This window comes from Stigmatopora argus, chromosome 11 (assembly GCF_051989625.1).
Source record: "Stigmatopora argus isolate UIUO_Sarg chromosome 11, RoL_Sarg_1.0, whole genome shotgun sequence".
NCBI lineage: Eukaryota > Metazoa > Chordata > Actinopteri > Syngnathiformes > Syngnathidae > Stigmatopora > Stigmatopora argus.
The window spans coordinates 3,657,393-3,680,255 of NC_135397.1; the positions used below are offsets into that span (position 1 = coordinate 3,657,393).

Consider the following 22,863-nt stretch of genomic DNA (forward strand, 5'->3'; position numbering starts at 1 on the left):
TGGAACGACTTTGAGTGATCATTTCATGATGCAACACTGCTATTTAAAAAGCCTGCAACAATTGTAATGCGACTGACTGTGTCCTTGGTCTGACTGACATAGAAGCCAAATATGAGCTATTTCAGAGAAACCAGTCTCTTGTTCCAAAAACCTTCAGCTGTCCTCCTTATTGGCAAAGTCATTGTATTTTCCCATTTAAATTTGTTTGCTTTGCCTTGGTCCTTAGCAACCATGCTTTATACAAATAAATCAACTTTTGCTCCTCATTTTGAGCAATTACGGGAAACTGGCGCCACCACTCTGCTGCTCAGTGTATTTTATTTAGCAGCCGATGTCTGTAAATGTAAAAGTAGCTTGAAAGTAGAATTTTTATTCTAGATGTTTTTTCTTCATGCTTGTGAATAGTCTGCACATTCCAACAACTTTAGGAAGGAAAACTGAAGTGAAATTTTCTGTGGTGAGAGTTTACTTTGGAGAAAATGAACAACATATTACACATATGGCACCTACGTTATTTTGATAGTCTGAAAAGCATCTGGTTTTGGTACAACTACATAACAAAAACACGTGTTTCACTGCCTTTGATTCAAATCGCAAAACTGCAGGACGTCTCCGGGCTTAATTCAGGTCATTGTATTTTTATTCTGTTAAATGACATTTATCATCATGATTAACGGACTGTGGATTTATTTTACAACTACATAACAAAAACACGTGTTTCACTGCCTTGGATTCAAATCGCAAAACTGCATGACGTCGTCCGGGCTTAATTCAGGTCATTGTATTTTTATTCTGTTAAATGACATTTATCATCATTATTAACGGACTGTGGATTTATTTTACAACGTCGGAGCAGGTTTGAGGTTTATTGCAGCTGTTTGCAATCTGGCCAACTTTTCTGTGCTAAGATAAGTGTTCTAATGTAACAAGGTTATCCCATTTTGTTTTTTAATCGATATACTTTACCTAAAGTGTGCACGGCTAGTTTGAAATGAAATGCTCACTATTCAGTCAATGTTGATGGGGAAAGGTTTTGTTTTCCTTTAAGAAACAGGTGTTATTTGCATAGCTGCTTTCACATTATCATGCATTTTGACATCTTTCCCTTTACATAAGGCGTCTTTTGCCATCCAAACTCTTTTGAATGCAACTCAAATAAGCCATGTTCACTGACAGCCCTTAATGCGTCCCCAGCGAAAAGCTATTAAAATAGATTGATGGAAGAGAGGAAAAAAAGGGAGCTTAAAACACTCACGTCTGATCTTTCTGATCACGTCCAAATGTTTTCACATGGAACCTCTTAGCGCTGATGAGGACTTGGCCCGGTATAGAAATTCTGGTTTGAAATCAGAAGAAGAGTCCCATGGCATGTGACATGATGAGCCTTTCATTTGTCAAAAGTAGCCCACGAGCAACACGCCCTGTGTTTTTACCGTCCAATTTCTCATCTCGGCCTATTTGCGGTGATCGCAGAGCCAAAGTGTGATTTGCTTACTCCGGCTGCAAAAGAAGAAAAATGTGTTTTCTGTTAGAAATTACTGTGAAGTGGCCTGATTCTCCACAATGTAATTGATATATTTTTCTCTATTGTCATCACTTCATATTTCCTCCGCAAATTATCTATAGATGGTGGCCCTAATCTCCAAAATACTGTTATGTTCTTAAAGTAAAACCAGTTTTCTCAATGGTAGTTGGCAGTTTGAAAGCAGTTTTGTGCCCTTAGTCTCCAAAATGCTGTTACTGTAGTCTCCAAAAGACAATTTAAGACATTTAGAATTAAAAATAACAATAATAATCGAAGAAAAACATCATTTTAAACCTGTTTCTCCAACATGGGCCTCATTTAGTCCCTGACCCGTTTAGCTACCATTGTTTTGTCTAACGGTGGCTAACTGCAACCATCTGTCCAGTCAAAGAGAAAAAAAACTGGTCCTGAGCTAACGAGCTAATCAGGGCTCAGAAGAGTCCTGATGAAGAGCTGCTGACATAATGAATAAACAAGAGGCCACAAGGCTTGTCTGTCATGCTGCTCATAAATAACTACCACATTGTGGACTTCTAATTGGAAGCGGGACCAGTAGACCAAAGAAGAAACACCTTAACCCTAACCTACAATGTCAGGTTAACACATTAGAGTTTTACAAGATACCATACCCGCCTAATATTTTTTTTAACAAGGTATCCTGCCTGCACCAATGCACGCAACAACATTCACACAAAAGTTCCCAAGGAGCGGAAACAGTGATGTCAACCGCAATGAAATCCAATTTCTTTTTTTTCTTTTAACTGTGGCTACTACTATTTCCGATCATAGATTATGTTTTACGTCTGCCAATATCACATTATTCTGGCATTCTCCTGCATTTCACCGTAAATAGTCTACGCTACAAAAGCAGAAAATAGCGAGCGCTTGGCCCAGCGTACAAGCCCGCAAGTCAGCACTTTTTGGCACAAGTTGAAAAAAACACTTTTATTCCACTCGTAATGTTAGCCAGTAAGCTTGTGGAATTGGTGCATGAATACTACGCTTTCAAATGAAGCTGTCAAGTGCGATAATGCAAATATTTATGTCCTTTTTTTCTTTCGGAAACACGTTTGAAGATGTCTTACGAGGATTTTCTTGAATGAATCCCAACATGTTGGAAAGAAGTTTTCCACAGCAGAAGGTTCTGGTTAATGTTTATTTTTTATTTTTTAAATAAACCAAGTACTAGTTCAAAATTACCATTGCCTGTACATAGATATTATTAAAGAACAACACAGATTGTTGTATATATAGCTGAAGTGCGATGTTCACTTTCACTAGGGCTGTTGAAAGACCATGAGCTTAACTCAGCTATGTTTCAAATTATTGTTAAAACCATATATGCACTTAAAACATAACCCATTAAATGAACCTAATGGGTGGCTATGTTTGTTTGTAAGGAGCTTCAATAAAACTTTTTAATTTAAAAAAAATGCAGTTTTACCAATAACAAGAACTGCTATTATATAACAATACCTTTGTAAACTTTCATATTGTTGTGTCTTTATTAGTGAGTGCCTTTTATGAAAATATATACATTATATTGTAATAAATGCATTACCATTCAAATGTTTCAAGTCACTATTTGTCTTTTTTCAAATGTATGGATTGATGTGATTTAATGCAAAACATGAAATTGGGTGACCTTCCCCAAAATGTTTTTAAACAATAATTGACTTTAAAAATGGCAATCCTGAACGTGAACAAGAAATCATATCAAGTAGTACATTTATACTGGCTATATCGCCCCCATCTTTAAAGTTGTAAGTAGATTCCATTATGTTTGTTTCCTTGACTACTCAAGGGGACTGAATGAACAATTAAATTTAACTACATAAACCACAAAGTGAACTCTTAAGAGCAACTGCTTCGTGAAGAGGATAAAGTAGCACTGGGGTATTGGAAACGCCTAAAGGAGGACCACAGTGGAGCGTACCAACTCAGCCAGGGTGTTTTGGATTTAGTTCCGCTAATTTTAAATCTTTCATGGGCAGAAATATAAAACCCACGCTTGAATTCGGTTTAATATCCAACAAATGAGGTGCGGATGAGTTTATTTTAGAGTTTGAATGACATTTCATGGACTAATCTAGCGCGACTCATCTTGGAACTCCCCTTCGCTGACATTTTTGGGAAGCCTTGCTGAGAGCAAAACGCAGTTCCCAACTACCAGCTGCTCGCAGTCTTGCTTCACGCCTCCGGCGAGTCAAGCTGACTCCCTTGGAACAGTCTCAAGCCTTCTCTTTCCCACCCCCAGCCCCGATCCCTCCCCAAGAAAGATGTCCTAGTTCGGAAAGAAGAGCCTCTGCTGGCCAGGTAATCATGGCGCCCATTATGATGTGTGTGTGCATGATTTTGTCACTTTTAAGAGCGTGACAAGTCCAACATTGTTAGAAGTTGCCTGTTTTGCCTTTTTTTGTGCAGAGTAGTCGTAATAACGCCTTTATAAAAGATCGTCTCTGTCCTAAGTTTTGTATTAAGGTTCATCTTTTTGCGATTCAGGTTGATGATTAACAGAAACTAGTTTACAAGAGGTTGTCATAATTGTCAATGTGTGTTTTTATGCATGACCAACCTGTTGCTGCATGTGAAGAAGACTGGTCACAATCCACTTTCATGTGCACTGGTTATTACATAGTGCACTATTGTCCAAATGATTATATGAATACATTGATCATCAGAACTACTGGTGACATAATCAAATTGTATTATATAATGCACAGGTGTCAACCAGTGCAGTTAAGTCTCAATAGCAATATGGAGTTATCGTATTAGTGTGCAGAAGAAGCACACACACACACACTGCATGTATTTATCCTGTGACAAAGATGAGTCATATCTACTCCAGCATCGAGGTAATTTGTGTGTGTGTGTGTGTGTGTGTGTGTGTGTGTGTGTGTGTGTGTGTGTGTGTGTGTGTGTGTGTGTGTGTGTGTGTGTGTGTGTGAGTGTGTGTGAGTGCAATCAAGTGCTTTGAAAACAATGGCCCCATTGTTGTTTCCCCCCCAAGCGCTTTCTGTTGTCAGTGTGAGGATGGACACAAAGGCCTGAAGTCCAAATCAAAGTTGTTATGGCTTGTAAACATAAAACAAAAAGAACAATCATAGGTGCACCCAAACGGACTCTTAGTCGTGTTTAACAAACAAAATCAATAGAGTAGCTGTCATAAAAAACTTTATAAACTATAGATATTGCTGAAATATGATTACAAGATACATCGCAAAGAGCCCATACTGCAAAATATGTAATGGAGTGAAAATGGAGTGTCATTTTGTATATTTTAATGATCCAACTTTGGCTGTGTCGTTTACGCCTCCATTTTATGTGGAACGTCAAATGTAAGATATTCATTTTGTGTAACGTGCGTGATACTTACAAGATGTGATTGGGATTTTGGTATGGCTGAAATGGTGGCGTCATCATGAGCTATTTTGCAAGCATGCAAGCCGCAGTGTCCTTACACTAATGATGGGACCATTTCCCTTTCTCGTGCTGGCTCGGAAGTGGACTTGTTTGGCCCCTATTTCTTAATATGGCGGGCTGCTTGATGGCTGTGGACACAGTCAATACAGAAACTGGTTTAGCACCAATGGGAAATAGTGTACTTGGGACTACTCTAGCAGGCCCACTTTTGCAGGGCTCATCTGGCTGATAGGCCGGTTTGAGAAAGAGTTGACAACCGAAAAAGTAGATGTAATCTTTATCTTTGTCAAGAGATAGTTTCGTTTCTCGGCACGCCTGCTCGTGGTTTATAAGTTCATTTTACACTCATGAGAAAGGATGCCAACATTGCAGCTTTTTTTTCATAACGTTATAACGCCCCTGTTTGCATTTCCTGCTATCATGTCACATTGCAAACCGATGTTGCAAGCAATTTTGTCACATGGGTTTCAATTGCAAGGCTCTCATGGACGTTTTTTTAAAATGCTATTGAAATTAATTTTGAATGTACCCCTTTTTATGTTTTGATTTGAAGGAGAAGCTTCAAAATTCTGTGAATTTGATTGTGATATTGTCCAAATGTATTATTAAAGTATTGCTTTTCAAACCAAAAATACGGCTTACAATGTGGAAAAGTTTGTTTTGTTACACCTAGAAAAATATTCATACATATTTCATAATGCATATATTGTATTTCTTGTACCTTGAAAAATGGTGAAAATAGTACAGGCACTAATAAAATGTAATTCGCCTCTCCCAGTCAAATGGATTGGACGTCTAGCACCGTCAATGGCAGCAAGTAAGTTAAAAATAAAATGGTCCGGCCCAGATCCAGCTGGCATTAATGTGGCATGCGAACCAAACTGAGTTTGACACCCCTGCTATCGTCGTTTGGTGCACTAAAGTGCAAAAAGTAAGTTTGACAAACCTCGTGGATTGCAGGTTGTCACTTTATGTGCTAAGCTGGCTGTGTGTGTGTGTGTGTGTGTGTGTGTGTGTGTGTCTTTGTGCTCTATTCTGTCAGGAAGGCAGCTGCAAGCCGAGCAAGGCGCCAAACCGTTCTCTGTGTACGACTCAATTCATGCTCACACACTGACGCACAATCCGAGCCCCCCCGTCGGCCCACAAGCACCACTGCTACCACCCTTGTCCCCTTTTTGTCTTTCTGTGTCGTCTGAGTCTGACTATTTTCCTGTTTTTCACAGCGAGTGTGTCATTTAGCTTTCTGTTCCCCTCACACTGACACTCTTTTATGCCTGCGCTGGCCCGAGGCGAAGTGACTGGGGAAGAGTTTGTCGGACGTGGCTCGCGCGTATGGCTGTGCGTGTGGGTCCCTCACGCTAGTCTCCATTTCAGAAGCGTTGAGCTTCCTCTGTGACCCGCAGTTAGAACTACAAACAGTGAAACTCAAACCTGTACGGCTGCGCAGGCATTGGAAACAAACACCGACCTCATGGCTCTTCTTGTGTTTGTTCCACTGGCGGTGTATACAGTATGTATATGCCCTCCTGGTTAACGTGACAGATTTGTGAGTCTGATGTCGACACGCTGCCAGCCTGAAAAGAACAGCAAAGAAAAAGCCACATTCTTACGCACACCGAGAAAAGTTCTCATGCCAAAAATACTCCAAAAGATAAAAAGCTTTCTGGAGATGCAGTATGCATCGTGTCGCCGCATAACTTTTGTTTGCATACTCTTTCAAAACCAAAAATAGAATAAAAATGTTTGCTGACATAAATACAGTGATTAGAACTTTGAAAATTCAAACACAATATGGTATATCAAAAGGGAAGTACACGGTATATACATATATATACATATATATATATATATACACGTATGCATATATATAAAGATATATATATATTTGTGTATGTATGTGTAAATATAAATATATATATATATATATATATACAAACATATATATATATATATAAATGTGTGTATGTATATATATATATATACATGTGTATATATATATATATATATATATATATATATATATATATATATATATATATATATATATATGTGTGTCCTTTCTAGGTCATTGCATGCATTAAACGAGGTCAGGTTAATTTCCGTTTTATCATAACTGCATAGTTTTAGTCAATCGTCCTTATTTACTTGTAGTAATCACGCTGTGTATTTGTGTATAGGACAGAGGTGCTCTCTTGATAATTAGTATCTCCTAATTAAAACCGCCATTGTGAAGCACACGCAGGTTAATTGCACACGGTGTGCATTTCGAACCTGTTCTCGCCCAGTTATGTAATTTGTTTGGTGTGCCACTCTTATGCGGTTAGCTTGGAACAGCCTTTGCCCCCGTGTAAAGCTGACATTTAATATGCGAGATCCTCCCTTGACGCAGGCTCAGACCTGAAAGGAAGAGACTCGATGATCCTGCTTTGAATGACGGGACGAGTCCTGGTCCAAGCAGGTCGTTTGGGATTTGCATTTTGCCTTGTTTTCCATACACCAGCATGTGTTTTGCAAACAATATTTGCAACGACTGCACTGAGGAAAAAAATAAAAAAGATCCGATCAGTAAATCAGAGTTCAACAGGGTGCAGGATTAGAGAGCTCGTATTTATACAGACCACTTTGAACTGTTTAAGGATCCACCACAAACTCATCGCTATGTGACCAAATTGTGAGTTTGGAGGGGACAATATGGAAATAGCCTTCAAATGGTGTTTAAAACAAAATCTTCATTCAACTCCCTGTCTATTTTAGGGATGACACATTGCTAATTGAAAACATAGTAGCAAGGCCTAAAGTGAAAAAAAAGTGTTGGGTAGTAAATTGGTTATTTCTTTTTCAAAGTATGTTAACACAAAAAAAGAGCAAGCCTTCTTGAACACACCCGTCTTGTTCTTCACACGACGCCGTGCAGTCAGAGGGTCCTTGGCCAACCCCCTCGCGAGTGAATGAATGGAGCAGTGGAATGCCGCTCATGGGCTTTTTCTTCCCCAAATACACTCCCTCGCTTAACACGACCGTGACATACACATTGGTTATGTAACTAACTGTGAGATGATTTTGTTTGTTGCTTGTTTGTGCGCACCACGCTGCAGGCGCCTCGCCACTTTTAGAGCTGTGAAATCGCAATGCTTGCTGGCCAACACGTAACCGTACCCCTGTTGAATTTAGGGGTCTCTGGTTAGTGTGCACTGGATAATGAAGGAAACCAAAGGCATAAGATTCATACGAGGGGGGGGGGGGGGGTGTAATTAGCGAGGGGAGGGTACCTGGTGGACGGAGAGTCCAGGCATGCGAGGGTCACTGCGGTCGAGGGAGGGCAAGGGGCCCCTCGTACCTTCTCGCACTCAAAGTGGAACACCTGATCTTGTGCCTGTCAGGCACGTCAGGGCTTCACTTTGTATGAGCTCCGCTCTGAGACAGGGGTCCCGACCCCCTGAATACATTACACGCTGCACAGAGGTCCTTGTGTTGTGTTTGCACCTCCACCACTTCTGCTTGGCAAAACGCTTTTGTTTTAAGGGACAAATGTTGAGTTTTCATTGTGGTTTTCTGCTTGTATTTTGGTTGCCATAACAAGCATTTTTACAGAAGTGCACGACTGATAATGTCGCAATAGCTCCATCAAGTTTGATTTGATAGGGGTGCAAACATGTTTGGCCCAAACTTACAGTCTTCAGTTTTACTGTTGTTTGTGGTGGAGGAAAGATATAACTTTGAAGTTTTGGAATTGGTATGTCTAGCATACAGAGCTCCAAACTGATGGTAATTTTGTGTGCCCTTCAATTTGGAATAATGGCGCTAATAGCTGTCAGCTTTATACCCTGCAACATTTTCCACGTTAAGATGACAAATACTAACATACTAATGGAAACGTCATGAGGCATGCTCATGGATGACATCGGTGAGATCAAAATTATTGTTCACTTTTTTTGTTGTACATAACTAAGAATAATAAACTTGGTGAATGGGACATCTTTTTCAAAATTCCTCCGAAATTTGATTGCCACAAAGTAAGCTGCGTCCTCGCATTGCATGGGGAAGTGTTCCAATTTGTGCCATTCGTGCTTACTCAGCACAGAGGACTACAGATGGACTTTTAAAAGGATGATTCCTGAGCACAAGATTGATTAAATGACAAATGAACCGCATCTCATTGTTTGAGCACTTGTGAAGATGGAGTGAGGGTTCGGGGCCAATGTTTCCCTGCTTGTGAATACTAGGGGTGATGGTCCCAGCCCTCATTGGTATGTCTTGACCTCTTTAGGAACCATCTTTATGACCTGCACCTCACGACTGGTGAGTGGGGTGGCTGTGAGTTCACCCTGAATGGATGGTCCACCCTGTGGACTTGGAACTAAATGATGGCTCACCCTTGCGTGCCTACCAAAAGACTGGCTTGCGGCCAAAACCATTCTTTTAAATTCTTCTATTTTGTTTCCATGTCAACAGCTATTCATGTCTTGCCATTGGAATCCATGAGATTGGTCTGCATAGTATCTTATTTGAGTTGGTACCTCTACATGGTTGGTGTATGCTATGGTCTCAAGGTATGCATGAGTGGTGTCCCTTCAACTAGAAGTGCGATCCAGATGGTAGGATAGGATCACCCGTACACCAGATGGCTAACATGCAAGATTGTAAAATGTATAAAAGACGCCTGGATTTTTATCAATTTGAAAATACACTACTACTCGTTTGGAGCGATTGCGCAGGGATAGGGAGCTATCACATAGCACGCTAGCCACTCTTGTCAGAGATAGGAAAGCCCTTTTCATGGCTGCTATAATCTAAAGCATGAAGTGACAGTGGTAGAAGAATAAAAATATCAGACATCACAAGTAGCCAGAGTTTGAGATAGGCCTTATCACCGAGCACGTAATTCAGATTGTAAAACAGACATGTGATTCAGGTCTGATCTTTGTCTCTGTTTAAACTCCCTTAAATCCTTTTCAATGATTTCACATTAAGAATTGGATGTGAATATTCCTAAATGCTTGATTAAAGTACAATGGTATATTTGTTTCACTGGATACCGCCATCGATCAAAATCTTGACAGCAGAAGCGCTCTGCGCAAGTATGCAGTAGGTCGAGCCAATCGCCGACGGACATAAAATGCCCTCGTCAGAGAGCTTCACGGGGCCCCAACTAGGCATCCATTCATCTGCCTGCACAAATCACAGCTTGGGCAAGGAGCCACATTATCTTAGCTGCCCTTTCCAGTGCCCTCCCCAGTCACTTGCTATTACGAGTCGAGAGCCGCTGTCTGCACTGTTACCCGGCCTGCACAAATCTGACTGGAATTACTACTGGATTTGATAAGGCCAAATTAAATCTGGAAGCAAGTAGCGGTGGATTTGTCCCCATTTAGTGATGAAGCTTCCCATCAATTTAGCTGTAATCCAACGTGACGTAACAGGGGCCGACTCGGATATCCTTTTGCAAAGTCGGACAAAAAAAGGGAGTGTGGTGTGGAACTAACTATTCATTTGGAAACACAGTCTATAGTAAACTCACATGAATGTGAACAAATGAGGGCTATGTGAATGGCTACAACAAGCTACAATAATTTTGAAACGTGGTTGGATTGCAAAGAAGTGTTGTGCTCGTGACTTGGCCTAGAAAATATGGATGAAAGATTGGGCATTTGATGTGATCGATTCCCCGCATTATCCCATGACGCCTGAACTTCGGACACCCCCACAAGAAAGACACATTTAGTCAAGTTGCAAAAATGCAAAAATTCCTGCCCGTTAACAGCGAGCACCCCAAGTTCTGCATTGAAACCCACTCGTCGACTTTGCCCGTTTCCCACTGTCAGACCCAATCGGCCGACGTAATCGTACACCAATCAACAAGGACATTCCCGTTTTCTGTTCCAAACAAGAAGGCTAACACGGGCCTTCCATTCCTGCGAGAGGCCCAGTTGTGCTCCGCTGACTTTCCGGGATAAATGGAGCTAATGGGAGTCATATGCTGGCAGTTGGTTTAGGCCTCGCCAAAGTAAAACAGCTCCAGTGTAGTCACGAAATCACTGGGGATGAAAAGTAATACAAACTGGTTTGTATGCAGAAAAGCCAATAGCGTACAGGCACGGTCTACAAGTCTGGTGACCTTCACTTAACACGTGAGTACATGTTACACAGACCGGCCTGCAAAAGCCATTAAGGCTGGTGTGTGTCGCTTCTCGCAAGCACTTGATTGGGGTGCTGCGAAGCGTGCTCTCTAATTGGACGTTGGGCGGTCAGCTAATGAGGGAGGGAAGCCCGAGTCCGAGGCCAGGCGGCTATTCCTGCCATCCAGCAAATGGATGAAGAAAGCATACCTGAAAAATCCAAATTAGAGCGAGCCCGTCTGGATGAATCATAAAAACAAGCGCCTCAGATTTAATCCTTAAGAAAGCCTTTAACTATCCATCCAACCTTTTGCTGTAAAAATATCTGCTAAACAAATCCATGTTTTAAAACAACCTCAGCCTGAAATGTTTGACATGATCTTAACCTTTTCCGAATGTATTGGTCGATCACGAAGTGCACATTTTCCCATTTTAAAACATGCAACGAAATGCCACGCCTGCCTGTTCAACTGTTTTCCACCCAAAAATGAGTATGCGTCATGATTGAGGTTATTACACTTTGCTTTCGACTCCTACATTACGGATTAGGACAAAATGTCCCTAGGATCTCTTTAGCTAAGGCTAACCCCTTTTAGAACTACTTCTGTTTGCCTGCAGACTCAATGTATCCACGAATGAAGCGCACTTCCATATAAACTCCTTCTACCACATCTTTAGACATGTCGCCTTTCCCCGGAATTATAGAAATGGTTTCGACATGTTTCCTTCCCCACGTGTCTTGGCTGAGGAATCAGTTTGAGCAGACGTCAGCTTATAGCTCGAGAAGTACTCATTTGGCTCCTAAAAACAGGGTTTTAATGAACGGAAAAATCCCAATGCATGTTGTGGAAAAGGATGAAGCACTTGTGGCTGTAGGCGTCGTCAAAACATCACATGATGTTGGAAGAATAGCGTTCATAGCCGTGCTAGTAGACCTCCAGGGGGACTAGAAGAATCCATGCCAGCTCCCTAGTAAAACACATGTTGTTTTCCTTTCCTTGACTTTGTCACCTGTCCACATGGCAACATACTGCACGCTCTGTATTTTACTGCCAAACCAGACATGCAATCGGGCTTCCCGTTCTTTTTAAAGGAAGTAAAAAAAGGAAAGCTCCTTCATAAAATCGTATAAAACTACCTAGGTTGTTATGCAGGGAAATAAGGCAAGTCAAATAGCTGGCAGCATCGCGTGCTCCACTTATTCAGCTGTCTTATGCTAACCTTTTTGCCCCATCAAGGAAAGAAAACATTGATATTGTGTTTTACGTGTGACCCTTTGTTGTGATGTACACTTACCGTCAAGGGTCAGATTGAAATGCAACAGCACTGTATTGGATTACATTTCTGACTTTTTACTAACATGCCACTCATTCTACGACTTGGCTTGGCATAGCTTACAAGGAAAACTGAATACTAATACGCTACGATGCATGATTACCGAATGGTGTCATGAATTGGATCATATTTTAGAAAAAAGGGCACAGCTGAAACCTGCAATGTGATGTCTATGATCTCACATGCCAGCAAAGCAGAGTTGCAAATACTTGCATCGTGACGTAGCACACTACAGAAGTCAATTCATCATTCTCAGGACTCTAAACATTAAAAGATTTATTTTCTCTGTCCTTACAGAGCCAGGGGCAGCCTACCTGTTTGCCAGCTTAGATGGGAGGTGCCAGCTGACTGAACGACCCTCGTCTGAAATGGATGCCCGTGGCCTACTCCACCTCATTTTCCTTTGCCCAATGACATTTGAGCGGAGCGCAGCTTTACCATGGTGATCATATTCTCCAAAAGCCTAGAAAAGAAGAAGGGTGTCAATGATGTAAGGCCCAAAAGCTGCGAACGACGGCCGGTAAGTGACGAGTTAGAACTTTCATGCTTAAATTTGATCTATGTCGACCTCACATGTACTTTGCAATGATTATATACTTCGGTACCTTGACTTGGGGGTAAAATAGTTTGGGGGTACGAGCCACCGTTTTTGTTTTCTTGTGCAAATTGGAATTTAAAGTCCATGTATACTTTTTGGAAGTGGCGATGCGCAGCTGAGTATATTCCCAAGGCTTTTTGAAAACACCTACTGACGTCAACACCCAAAGGCTTCATGGTTTAGCGTCAAAGGCGGCTCAGCTTGCCCAGAGGCGCTCATTCAATGCTCGTTAATTAGAAAAGGTTGTAATGCACCATTTGGTCGGTTTGCCAACTACTGTTGACGAAGAGGATTTTCAACACAGAATAAGATATGTAAAGCGACCAAAGTTTAACATGTCTGTGCGGGTTAGGAGGTGAAGTTGGAGGGGGTGATACGGAACCCTAAAGTCGGAGGTGGGACCTCAGTCTTGGGTTACGTAGAAAAGTTAGAGGTACGAAACGGCATCTGTCTTTTGAAAAAGGGCCCAACACTTTGCCAAGACTACCATTATATTTAGGTTAAATTGGGTGAATAGATAAATGGAATAACAGTATTTAATACAATAATTTCAATGACAAGCATAAACTCCAATGTTAAGTTGACTATTGATAGTTTTGAATCAAATGTGACATGCGTGCTGTAAACATACAAACCGACTCTTTTCCATCAAAGAAAATGGTTTGTATTTTATTTGTTTTTTATTGTTGTTTTGGCAGCGATAACCTCAGCATGAGTCACTGTAATTTTCCGCTGAATTTTCCCTTTTGTCCCTCGTGTGTAACACAAACCGCCACCCTGTTGCAACTGAGCGAACCGTGAGACAAAGAGAGATCACAAGGCAGGCAGGCGTGTGCAGGCAAACCTTCACAGGCGCTACAGTCTTAATCAAATCTGCAATAGTGAACTGAGACAAGCTGAACAATGGGGAAAAATAAAAAATGGCAAATCAATAAAGCACCATTCAGCCGTTTGCTTGTCCTCGTTGACAACTGCAATTGAAATGTCACCTACAATAAGAATAACGTTTTTATTATAATTGGTACGACAATATACCTTCAGCACATTGATTTTATGGTATAGTATAGCAGCTATGTAGTATTTAGCCTGTAGACTCGAGGCAAGAGTTACAGTTAGTAAATGGGTTACGAGTTGTAAAGGAGTATAAAATAGTCTAGTTCATTCTAGTAATGTTTTACTTGAAGTATTGTATATTTTCTTACCAAATTCTTGCCTGCCTTTCAGGTGACTGTGACACTTCAAAATGACAATGTACTGTGTATGGATATTTTGAATGTTCTGAATTTTTCTGCCCTCTTTTTCAGCGTGAGTTCCACACCATGAGCAAGGGGACGACCCTCTTCTCTTGTGGAACTGCTGGTGAGTTCTCCACTTTCTTTTTGACCCTTCATTTTTCTAGAGTTGCAAAAAAAAGGGCACAAAAAACTGCACTGAAAACAAAGCATGATTTTGGCATGTGGACTTTTCTCTTGTCGAAAAGTGAGGAAAATGTTATCAGAGTTGAAGTGATGTTTCACTTTTTTTTACCCTTGTATGACAAGTATAAATGCTTTTTTAATAAGATGTTTCAATAACCTTTGAACAAGCTGAACAAATTAAACATTAACTGTGTGTGAACCTGTTGACAGTTAATAATGTTACATTATTGCTCACATTCAAAGACTGCGGCCTAGTCATTTGTGTCATAACATGTTTTACTGACACTTTCTTTTACAACGGTGAACCTATTTTACACTTGCACACCCAATGTCAACATTTTCTCATCCTACTCAATGGTGATGTGTGACCTTTAGTCGCCAGTGCATTAACATTAAGATTGTTCTGTTTATTATTTCTTTTGTGTAAAAATAGTTTCGCGTGCTGTTGTGAAAATATGAAAACAGGTCGTGTTATGCCTCAAAGGTTCCACTGTAGTGGGCTTTAACTTCCTTTTCTTGGTCACACACTTGTGATAGGTTGCACCTGCCTACATAAAAGTACGTTGCACATCACAGTCTCATGGGAGCTTAATAACAATACACTTCCTTCGATAAAAAACACTCACGACGCTCTTTTCTCCTTTTTGTTTTGTCGGTATTTTAGCAGTGTGGTGTGGGCTTTCCATTGCGTGCCTCATCCATTCAGGCGTCACAAGATACTTTTGCAGTCCTTGCTTTTATTGAGTTGTTTTCACGGCATTCCTGTCAGGTCACTGCTACGTTTAAATGCTCCGCTTTAAAGGAACCACTTCAACGTAATAACAAAATCGACAGCATTTGGGTGAGGAAACTTGTCCGGTGAAACCCAAGAAAATTGTGCCGAATAGTATAGGTTTTCCAACGAGTGGTTTCTAAAGATGAAATACAAACGCATGTACTAAAAGTTAAATACAACATGGTAGTACTCTTGCAGGAATGCTTTTGTACATGCGTAGCGACAATGAATCATGTCATTCTAAATGTCTGTTTAGTCAGCGATTATAATGATTCTGGTCATGAATAGCTTTCTGGACTCACAGTTCCTTCACAATTTCACTCAACATTGTTGCTTTTGTTCTATATTAAAACTGCCTGCCGTGACTGTGGAACCCTGGCGCCATTGTACGGTAAACAGAAAAATAGATTTCTTTGCGATGAGAACTAATTCTCATACTATATTGAGGCCGGTGGTTTGTTATTTAGATAACATAGTGTATTACGGGACAAGGCATGTGTTGTCGTGTGTCCCGTCCCCTCAAGGTCCTTGATTATTCTGAGAGTCCGTGTTTGTCACTTTTGCAGAGGCAGACAGATGGCTGAATCCAGGGCGAAGCCTCCAGTCCGTTACCAGTCTGGAAAGCTTGTGGGACACCAGTCCCAGACCGGGCACGACCACAGCTATCACCACCCTGATCCGAGACCTCAACCTGGCTGAAGGCGCCTTGAACAAAAGCAACCCCGTCGTCCCCGCCGCCCTGCACTACGCCACTACTGCCGCCGGCCAAGCTCCCACAGCGCCCCCCAGCAAGCGCCAGTGTCGCTCTTTGTCCCTCTCCGACGAATTTGGCGGTTTCCGCTCATCGTGGCGGCCTCAGGGATCCCGACTGTGGACGGCGGTGGAGAAGCGAAGGTGCTACAGCGGGGGCAGCGTCCGTGTGGGCGGAGCCTTCTCTAGCGGTCACTGCCCCGCCATGCAGCGGAGCTCTAGCTTCAGTTTTCCGTCTTGCACAGCCATCCCAGGCGACGGACCTTTGGAACTGCCTTTCTTCAAGCAGCGGCTGCCAGCCCACCCTCACTTTACGGCCTCTCCGGTGTCCCCCGGCTCCCCTTTCTCGCAAACTCAGCAGTCCTACCATGGCCCCTTCCTGCGACCTCTCTCCCTGTCCCACGAGCAGATCATCCCGCCCGAAGTCCAGCGGGAAGAGGCCTCGGAGGCCAGCTCTCCGGATTCCACCCCGGAACTGGGGCGCCGGTCCGGCCAGAGGGGCGACGGTAGCGGTTCCCTGTCTCGGAGCAGGTCGCAGCCCTGCGTGCTGAACGATAAAAAGATCGGGATGAAGAGGCGGAGACCTGAGGATGCCCATGAGCAGAGGCCCTCTCTGGATCTGGTCAAGATGACTCAGGTGAGGCAGAATCGGCTGACATGCAAAGGCAAACTTTTGTCGAGCTCTCATGGTGAGCCTCGATTTACACTCCATTTGTTCAAGGAAAGGAAGTAGTTCACAGGGAAAGTCCATAGTTCGCTTTCTTTAGTCCAGGCCACAATAAAATAAACTCCTTTTGGTTTGATGCGGTCCCTCTTCACATTGCAAAAGTCAGAAATTTTGACAACAAATCCCTCACATGTGGAAACATTGTTCCATCTTTGGACAAAACAGTCGGGATGGGATGAAGGAATCATAGCGTCACTTTCATTGTTTATTTTCCAGCATAGTTTTCATTTTGGTGGCTGCCCAGATATCAAATTGACACCAGCATTTGCTGGTTTTCATTCACACCATCCCAAAAAGTCTGAACCAAAACGAGCAGGTTTGAAGTAACAGTGTCAGGGTACCATTTTCTTCTCTCTGTAAATTGGCCTATGGATTACTGTGGGTACTAAGTGAAATTGATCAAGATGAGTTCTCTGGGTTGTATGACCACGTCTTCGCAAGCCTACGTTCCGAGGTCACATGTTAAAGTATCCAAGGTGGGGAGTGGTGCTCACTGACGAAACATGCCTCATGTTCAGTCATGCCGCCTAACGTTGCACACGGAAAGAACCGGGCGCGGGTTAGCATTTCATCAAGTCTGTTGGGTAAATCCAAAAGGTCAGGGCCCCCTTGACGTCCGTTTGCTTATTCACCGAGACTCCCACCCTTTGACTTGTCATTTCCTGCCCCGACCAGGCTTTTAGGGCTTTTATCACCAAACCACTGCGGCCCAAAAAAAGAAGTGATTGCATACAGAAAACCATGACAAGACCCAACAGACATTATGTTTGGCTCCGCAATCAGTGGCTATAAACGAGCCCTGGCTACAAAAATAAGGGTGTACAAGTTTAATGGCATGCACTCTTTGATGATAGACATCTTTAACAATTGTTGATAGACGCTCGCAATACGCCATTAAGTGAATGGAAGTGGGCAAAAAGCCAAGTCACTTGTAACTAAATCGCTTGAACTGAATTATCCTCATTGAATTGAGTCAAACAATTGGAACAATGCGACTCTACTTGCGTAATGTTGCGCTTTCATTTTCATATTACGGTCTTAAAACTGGAACATCACAAATGAGCTTGAAAAATTACGGAATGAATGAATGAATTGTCAAGAACCACCCTAGGATCTTGAGTACAAAATATGCACTTATTCTTGAAACTTTTTCTGCTCGCATCAAAACGTCATTCTCAAAACATGACTTAATTCTCTGTTCTATTAACTTGCTCTGGACTCGACACACCCATGTGAACCAAATGGAAATAGTTTGGAAAAGAGCCCGCATGTCAAAAATCTGCATAGACATTTTTGATCAGCGGCAACGATATGAGCAGCAAATGCGTCAGGGCAGATGGCAAAATGACAACGCTGTCGTCTCGCAAATTCCTTGCAACGTCAAAGCGCTTCAGACACAAGAATCTTTTGTGGGTGCGCGAGGTCGAGGAGAGTCAACGCAAAACAAGTCCCCAATGAGAGACGTCAGCGCAACACGACGTGATAATCGTTGATCGTAGCTATTTACGAGCGTTGACCCCGCCGCCCTCCAGTGCAAATTCTTCGAATAATATCGCGAGCGCCGTCGTTGGCTGCCAATTTAAGTTGGCTGGCAATTCCCTGGTTTAATGGAGGAAGTAATTAGATGTGAATATTTTTTTTACATTTTTACGCACTTACGTATATGGATTTTAGTATTGCCCTACTTCTTGTATCGGAAGTTTGCACTTGCAAGTCAAAGCAAAGCGCTCGCATCACAAGGGACCAAAGCCCCCGCGCTATTAATACAATTCCCCCCTCCTCGCTCCATTCCTGAAATGGCACGCATGGCGAGCATAGCTGAACGGCAACGTGGGAACGCGAGGACGGCGTGACGCGACTCGCCGCGTAAACGCGTTATCTCGTTTTAATAACGGGACGCTCTCCCTTCTTTGTAAAGTTTGCTTATCTAGGCAGTGTCCTCGGTACGCTACGAATGAACGGGCGATGTGTCGTCTGAGGGGCCGCCACGAGATCAAGATTCCTTTCTTTTGCACAGCCGGGCCTGCTTTTTTTCTCGCGCTGTTTTGTTTACTGACCTCGTTTCAGTACATTTTGCTGACTTGGAATGGCCTCCATTTTTAGGTTTGTTCATTTGAAAGCGCCGCTATAACTTGTTTTATTTGCAACTTTTGCAGTCTAGACGGATTGGACTTCCCTCACTCTCAATAGCGTAAAATCGGTCCTTTGCATGGTTTCGCATTTCATACCATTGGTTGTAATGCGTACTTTTTTGTTTGGGCTGACTTTTTAAAAATTGAATATTTTTTGAGGGGTTTCTTCAATGATACCCAAAAGTTGGTCCAATCACGATGGAGGACTTTGAAGGCACGGCGGTGAATGAAGAAAATATTTTTTTACCCTAGTGTCCATGTAAAAGTGGGCACGCTACAGAAAAGTAATCTTCCCAAATCTCAGGCGGTCCCCAGTGGGTTTTATGGGAAGCACATCATATAGTGACAAAGCAGCTCCCACCCAACCCCCCTCCCGACTTTCCTCCTCCTCCTCCTTCTCTTCTGCCGGAATAATTAGTAGTCAAGTAATACCAGGGGGAGTGAATACGGAGAGGGTGTAGAAATCCCCCTTTTTTCCTTCCAAGCGAGGCCTCCCACTCCTCTCGTTATCACCTGAAGCATTGGCGTTGTGTTTGCCAGGCCACTAGCGGGAGACTCCCGCTGCGTGGCAACAGCCAACTTTGTCCGTCCTCCAGTGAAAAAAAATCTCTTTTCTATTCACCTCCATGCCTTCAAAACATCTGTCGCTCCACAGATGATTAACCCGTTCACTGCACTACCTTGCACGGGGCTATCTGAGAACTGGATCATTTCTAATGCCAACTCTAAATTTCAGTTGAGGTACTTTCTTCTTCAGCAAAGCCAGAAAAAGATGCACTTTTACGTGTGTGAAGACGGTTTTGTTTTCCGCAATTGTGCAAGTGAAACTTCATCTGACTAAAAGTGACAGGAAATCCTCAAGATGAAAACTCGCCGAAAATAAAACAAGAGCACTACTACTATCGAGGCAAAAACTGAGAGGTCATGTTTCCGTGCCGTCGATTCCAAACGGATTGCCATCTATTAAAATCAAGTATGCTTCAAATTGCGCCACTGTTCTTGTTTGTTTGTTTTGTTTTTTATCAAAAATTCAAAATAGATACTTGAGGTACTACAATTACTTGATCGAGATCAATATATCGATTAATATCGCCATTTTATGAACTTGGTTATGCCATAGTTAATTCTAGCTATATTGGTTTTCATTCAAATGTCTGACTCATCAGTCCCTGACTTTTAACATTGTCACACTTTTTAATATATATTAATATTCTTTCAGAATACACTAATCTATACTTGAATACTTCACATTACTGCAATTTGCATGTACTCACTTGAATTTTTTTCTGGATGTTTTGACAGCAACTCCAAACGTTCCAGAGCTTGAGTTGCCCAGGCTTCTCTTTCTTCGACAGCTGTCGATCCGATCCGCCCCCGTCGATCCAACGCCGATCGGAATTCACTGCCGTGTCCGAACTGGGACTGGAACCCCGACGGGAGACGACGGGAAACGGCGAGGATTGGTCGGATGACGAAGCGGACAGCGACTCCGCCTGTAGCGTGGGCTCCCGATCCGGCTCGCCGCCGGGCCAGGTCACCCTCTGGAAGGGCGACCACGGGGCGAGCGGCGACATCTTCCAGCTCGGGGGAGAGCTTGACCTGGAGCAGATTGAGAGGAATTGAAGCGGACCTTCAGGACGTCCATAAACGGGAGCGTCTCAACTCAAAGGGAAAAGACGTTGGACTGTTAAAAGGCGCCTCTGTTTTGAACTGAAGTTGCTTTATTTGCTCGGTCGAGCGAGAGTGAGGGCTTAGTAGTCTTAAAAAAAAATCAAATCAAATAAAACGTAAAAAAACAACAACTCAGACCCGCTAAGGTCTTCCCACCTGGTTCGACATTAGCACAGCTTAGCATCGCTTTCCTATAACTCAGCGGACGCACGATGTACGTATGCGACGACGACGACACACACAACTCTGACTTTGCTGAATGTAGGCTCAATAAGCTTTAAGAGATGGTCTGCGTTTACATGGGCAGACATTTTCTGGGTTATAAGAACTATGTGAAGGTGAATAAGATTCATAAGACGGAGCAAGAAAGGAAGATTGTCTCAACTTAACTGGTTCTGGATGTCCATGTAAACATAGCCACCATTGAATTCCTTCCTCCTCACCTCTTTTTGTAGTTTCTTCATAAGCAAATTGTATATTTGAATTAAACCCCTAAATGATTAGTTGTGATACCAATGTTTATTTTTCTATGTTTTTTAATGGAGCTGTACGAATGAGGAGCAAAAGTGTGAGGAGGGAGGTTCCTGGACGTGGAAATAAATCTCCATTCGCCACCGGCAGTTGTGTTGTTTTCATTTGGTTTTGCCAGTTGGAAACGAGGAACAAACGCCAGTTTGACAAGCGAGCGCGAACGCAAGGATGACAGATTCAGCGACGACGCTTGATTGGGAAAACCAAACGCACTCTTAAGAAAAGTCTCCATCCAGAATAGTGAAATATTAGTCACACATTTGCAGGCTGTAGAGTAAATGCCAAACCTCCAAAGTAGCGTTTAATGTCCTTGACTGTAAGATTATTTTTAACCAAATCTGAGACAGATGAACAAACTGGGTCACATTTAAAAGTGTAAAATGCCATGCGTGTAGCCGAAGTACATTCAGAAATGCATGATATATATATATATATATATGTATATGTATATATATATATATATATATATATATATATATATATATATATATATAAAATATGTATATAGTACCTACACAGATCCATACCTCACGAAATTTTACAATCAGAGCGCGTAAGACTCAATGGAAAACAGCAGTCCAGACTCGTTGCCTTTATCGTGCGATGAGTCGGAATATGAAATCGGGTCAGAGGAGGAAATCTGTCCAGAAGAACAGGATTCCGGGGAGATTATGGCATACAAATTGAATCCAGAAACGGAATAGCCATATTTCCCTATTTCCTATCACGTCTTTCTCAAGTCTCTCCAAGAATCTGCCACTTTGTAAAAGACTTCCTTTTGAGTTGCATTAAGAGCACGACGCTTATCAAAAGACCCGTTTGACGATTGTTTTTCCGACACCGAGAGGAGAATTCCCGGCTGCCCTGCTGGGTTTCCATCCAATAACAGGATGTCCCGGACAGCGGCGGCTTTTCCTTCGAAGGCGGTTCTCCGGGTGTTGCCTCGCATTAATCGCTGCAACGTGATCGTTCGCTGCCGGCCCCCCGGGTTCAAATGGGTGGTCATCAATAACCACGCAGTGCGCCAGGCAGCTTATCCCAGAGGTCAGTAGACCACACGCACACGTGTTTCCTTTCTGGCAGGAAACGAATGAGCGAGCAAGACGGGGCGCTAATATCTGAGGCCAAACGACTATAAATAGGGAGCATTGTGGCCAGCCGGCGCAGACAGGAAAAGGCCCAATCAACAGCGGCTTGGACGATTACACGCGGGCAAACGCCGTCTGTGTTTTCAAAGCAAACTCTCTTTCACTTTGTCAGCGAAAAAAAGCACAGCGACTTCCCTCAAAGCAGGTCAACACGGCGACGGGTTTCTGTCGGATGCCTGCCTTTTAAGGAGCGCCGCACCATTGGAACCGTTCTCCGGAGAGCTTCTTTCGAGGACTTCCGAAAAGACGGGTCCTGTTGTGTAAACTGACTTTTACATCTGTCTGTGGGAGGAAGTCACGTCGTTCTGTGACCGCGCTCATATGTCGAATCGCTCGTCGAGATGAGTCGTTTCAAGGGCGCTTTTTGAACTCAAGGGCCGCCAATCCATTTTGATTGGGAGATCATGTCCAGTCAAAATGGAATGGTTGTTTAGCATCTACAGGTTAAATGAATTGGAAGCCTATGCTTGTCAATGGCTGGCAATAAGTTACTGTAAATATACTAAGAAAATAACTGGTGATTTTAATTTTTAAAACACCTAAGAAATAATGATTAATAAAATGTTGGTGTCAAAAATATCCACCTAAATACAAGCTTTTGTGTTCACACTTTTTTTGTGTGTGAAGTACACGGGTGTTGTTTTCATTTTCACAAAAAATGCTTGCTGTTCGTGAAACAGAAACAGCAAGCGTTTTTTGGGTTTTTTTTTCCCC

General features: G+C 42.5%; 1 protein-coding gene and 1 long non-coding RNA gene across 2 annotated transcripts; one reads left to right on the forward strand and one right to left on the reverse strand.

Moving 5' to 3' along the window:
* The first annotated feature begins 3,690 nt into the window (after window positions 1-3,690).
* Window positions 3,691-21,090, forward strand: LOC144084270 (protein FAM53B-like). The gene is made up of 5 exons (XM_077612506.1): window positions 3,691-3,841; window positions 12,697-12,919; window positions 14,302-14,356; window positions 15,757-16,577; window positions 20,102-21,090. Exons 2-5 carry the CDS (start codon window positions 12,839-12,841, stop codon window positions 20,420-20,422), a joined length of 1,278 nt encoding a protein of 425 aa, XP_077468632.1. The 5' UTR covers window positions 3,691-3,841; window positions 12,697-12,838; the 3' UTR covers window positions 20,423-21,090.
* LOC144084272 (uncharacterized) lies at window positions 4,820-7,486 on the reverse strand. Its single transcript, XR_013303758.1, has 3 exons — window positions 7,346-7,486; window positions 6,380-6,522; window positions 4,820-5,076 (listed from the first exon to the last, which is right to left on the reverse strand). It is a non-coding gene; the product is annotated as an uncharacterized LOC144084272 (long non-coding RNA).
* Window positions 21,091-22,863: the final 1,773 nt, after the last annotated feature.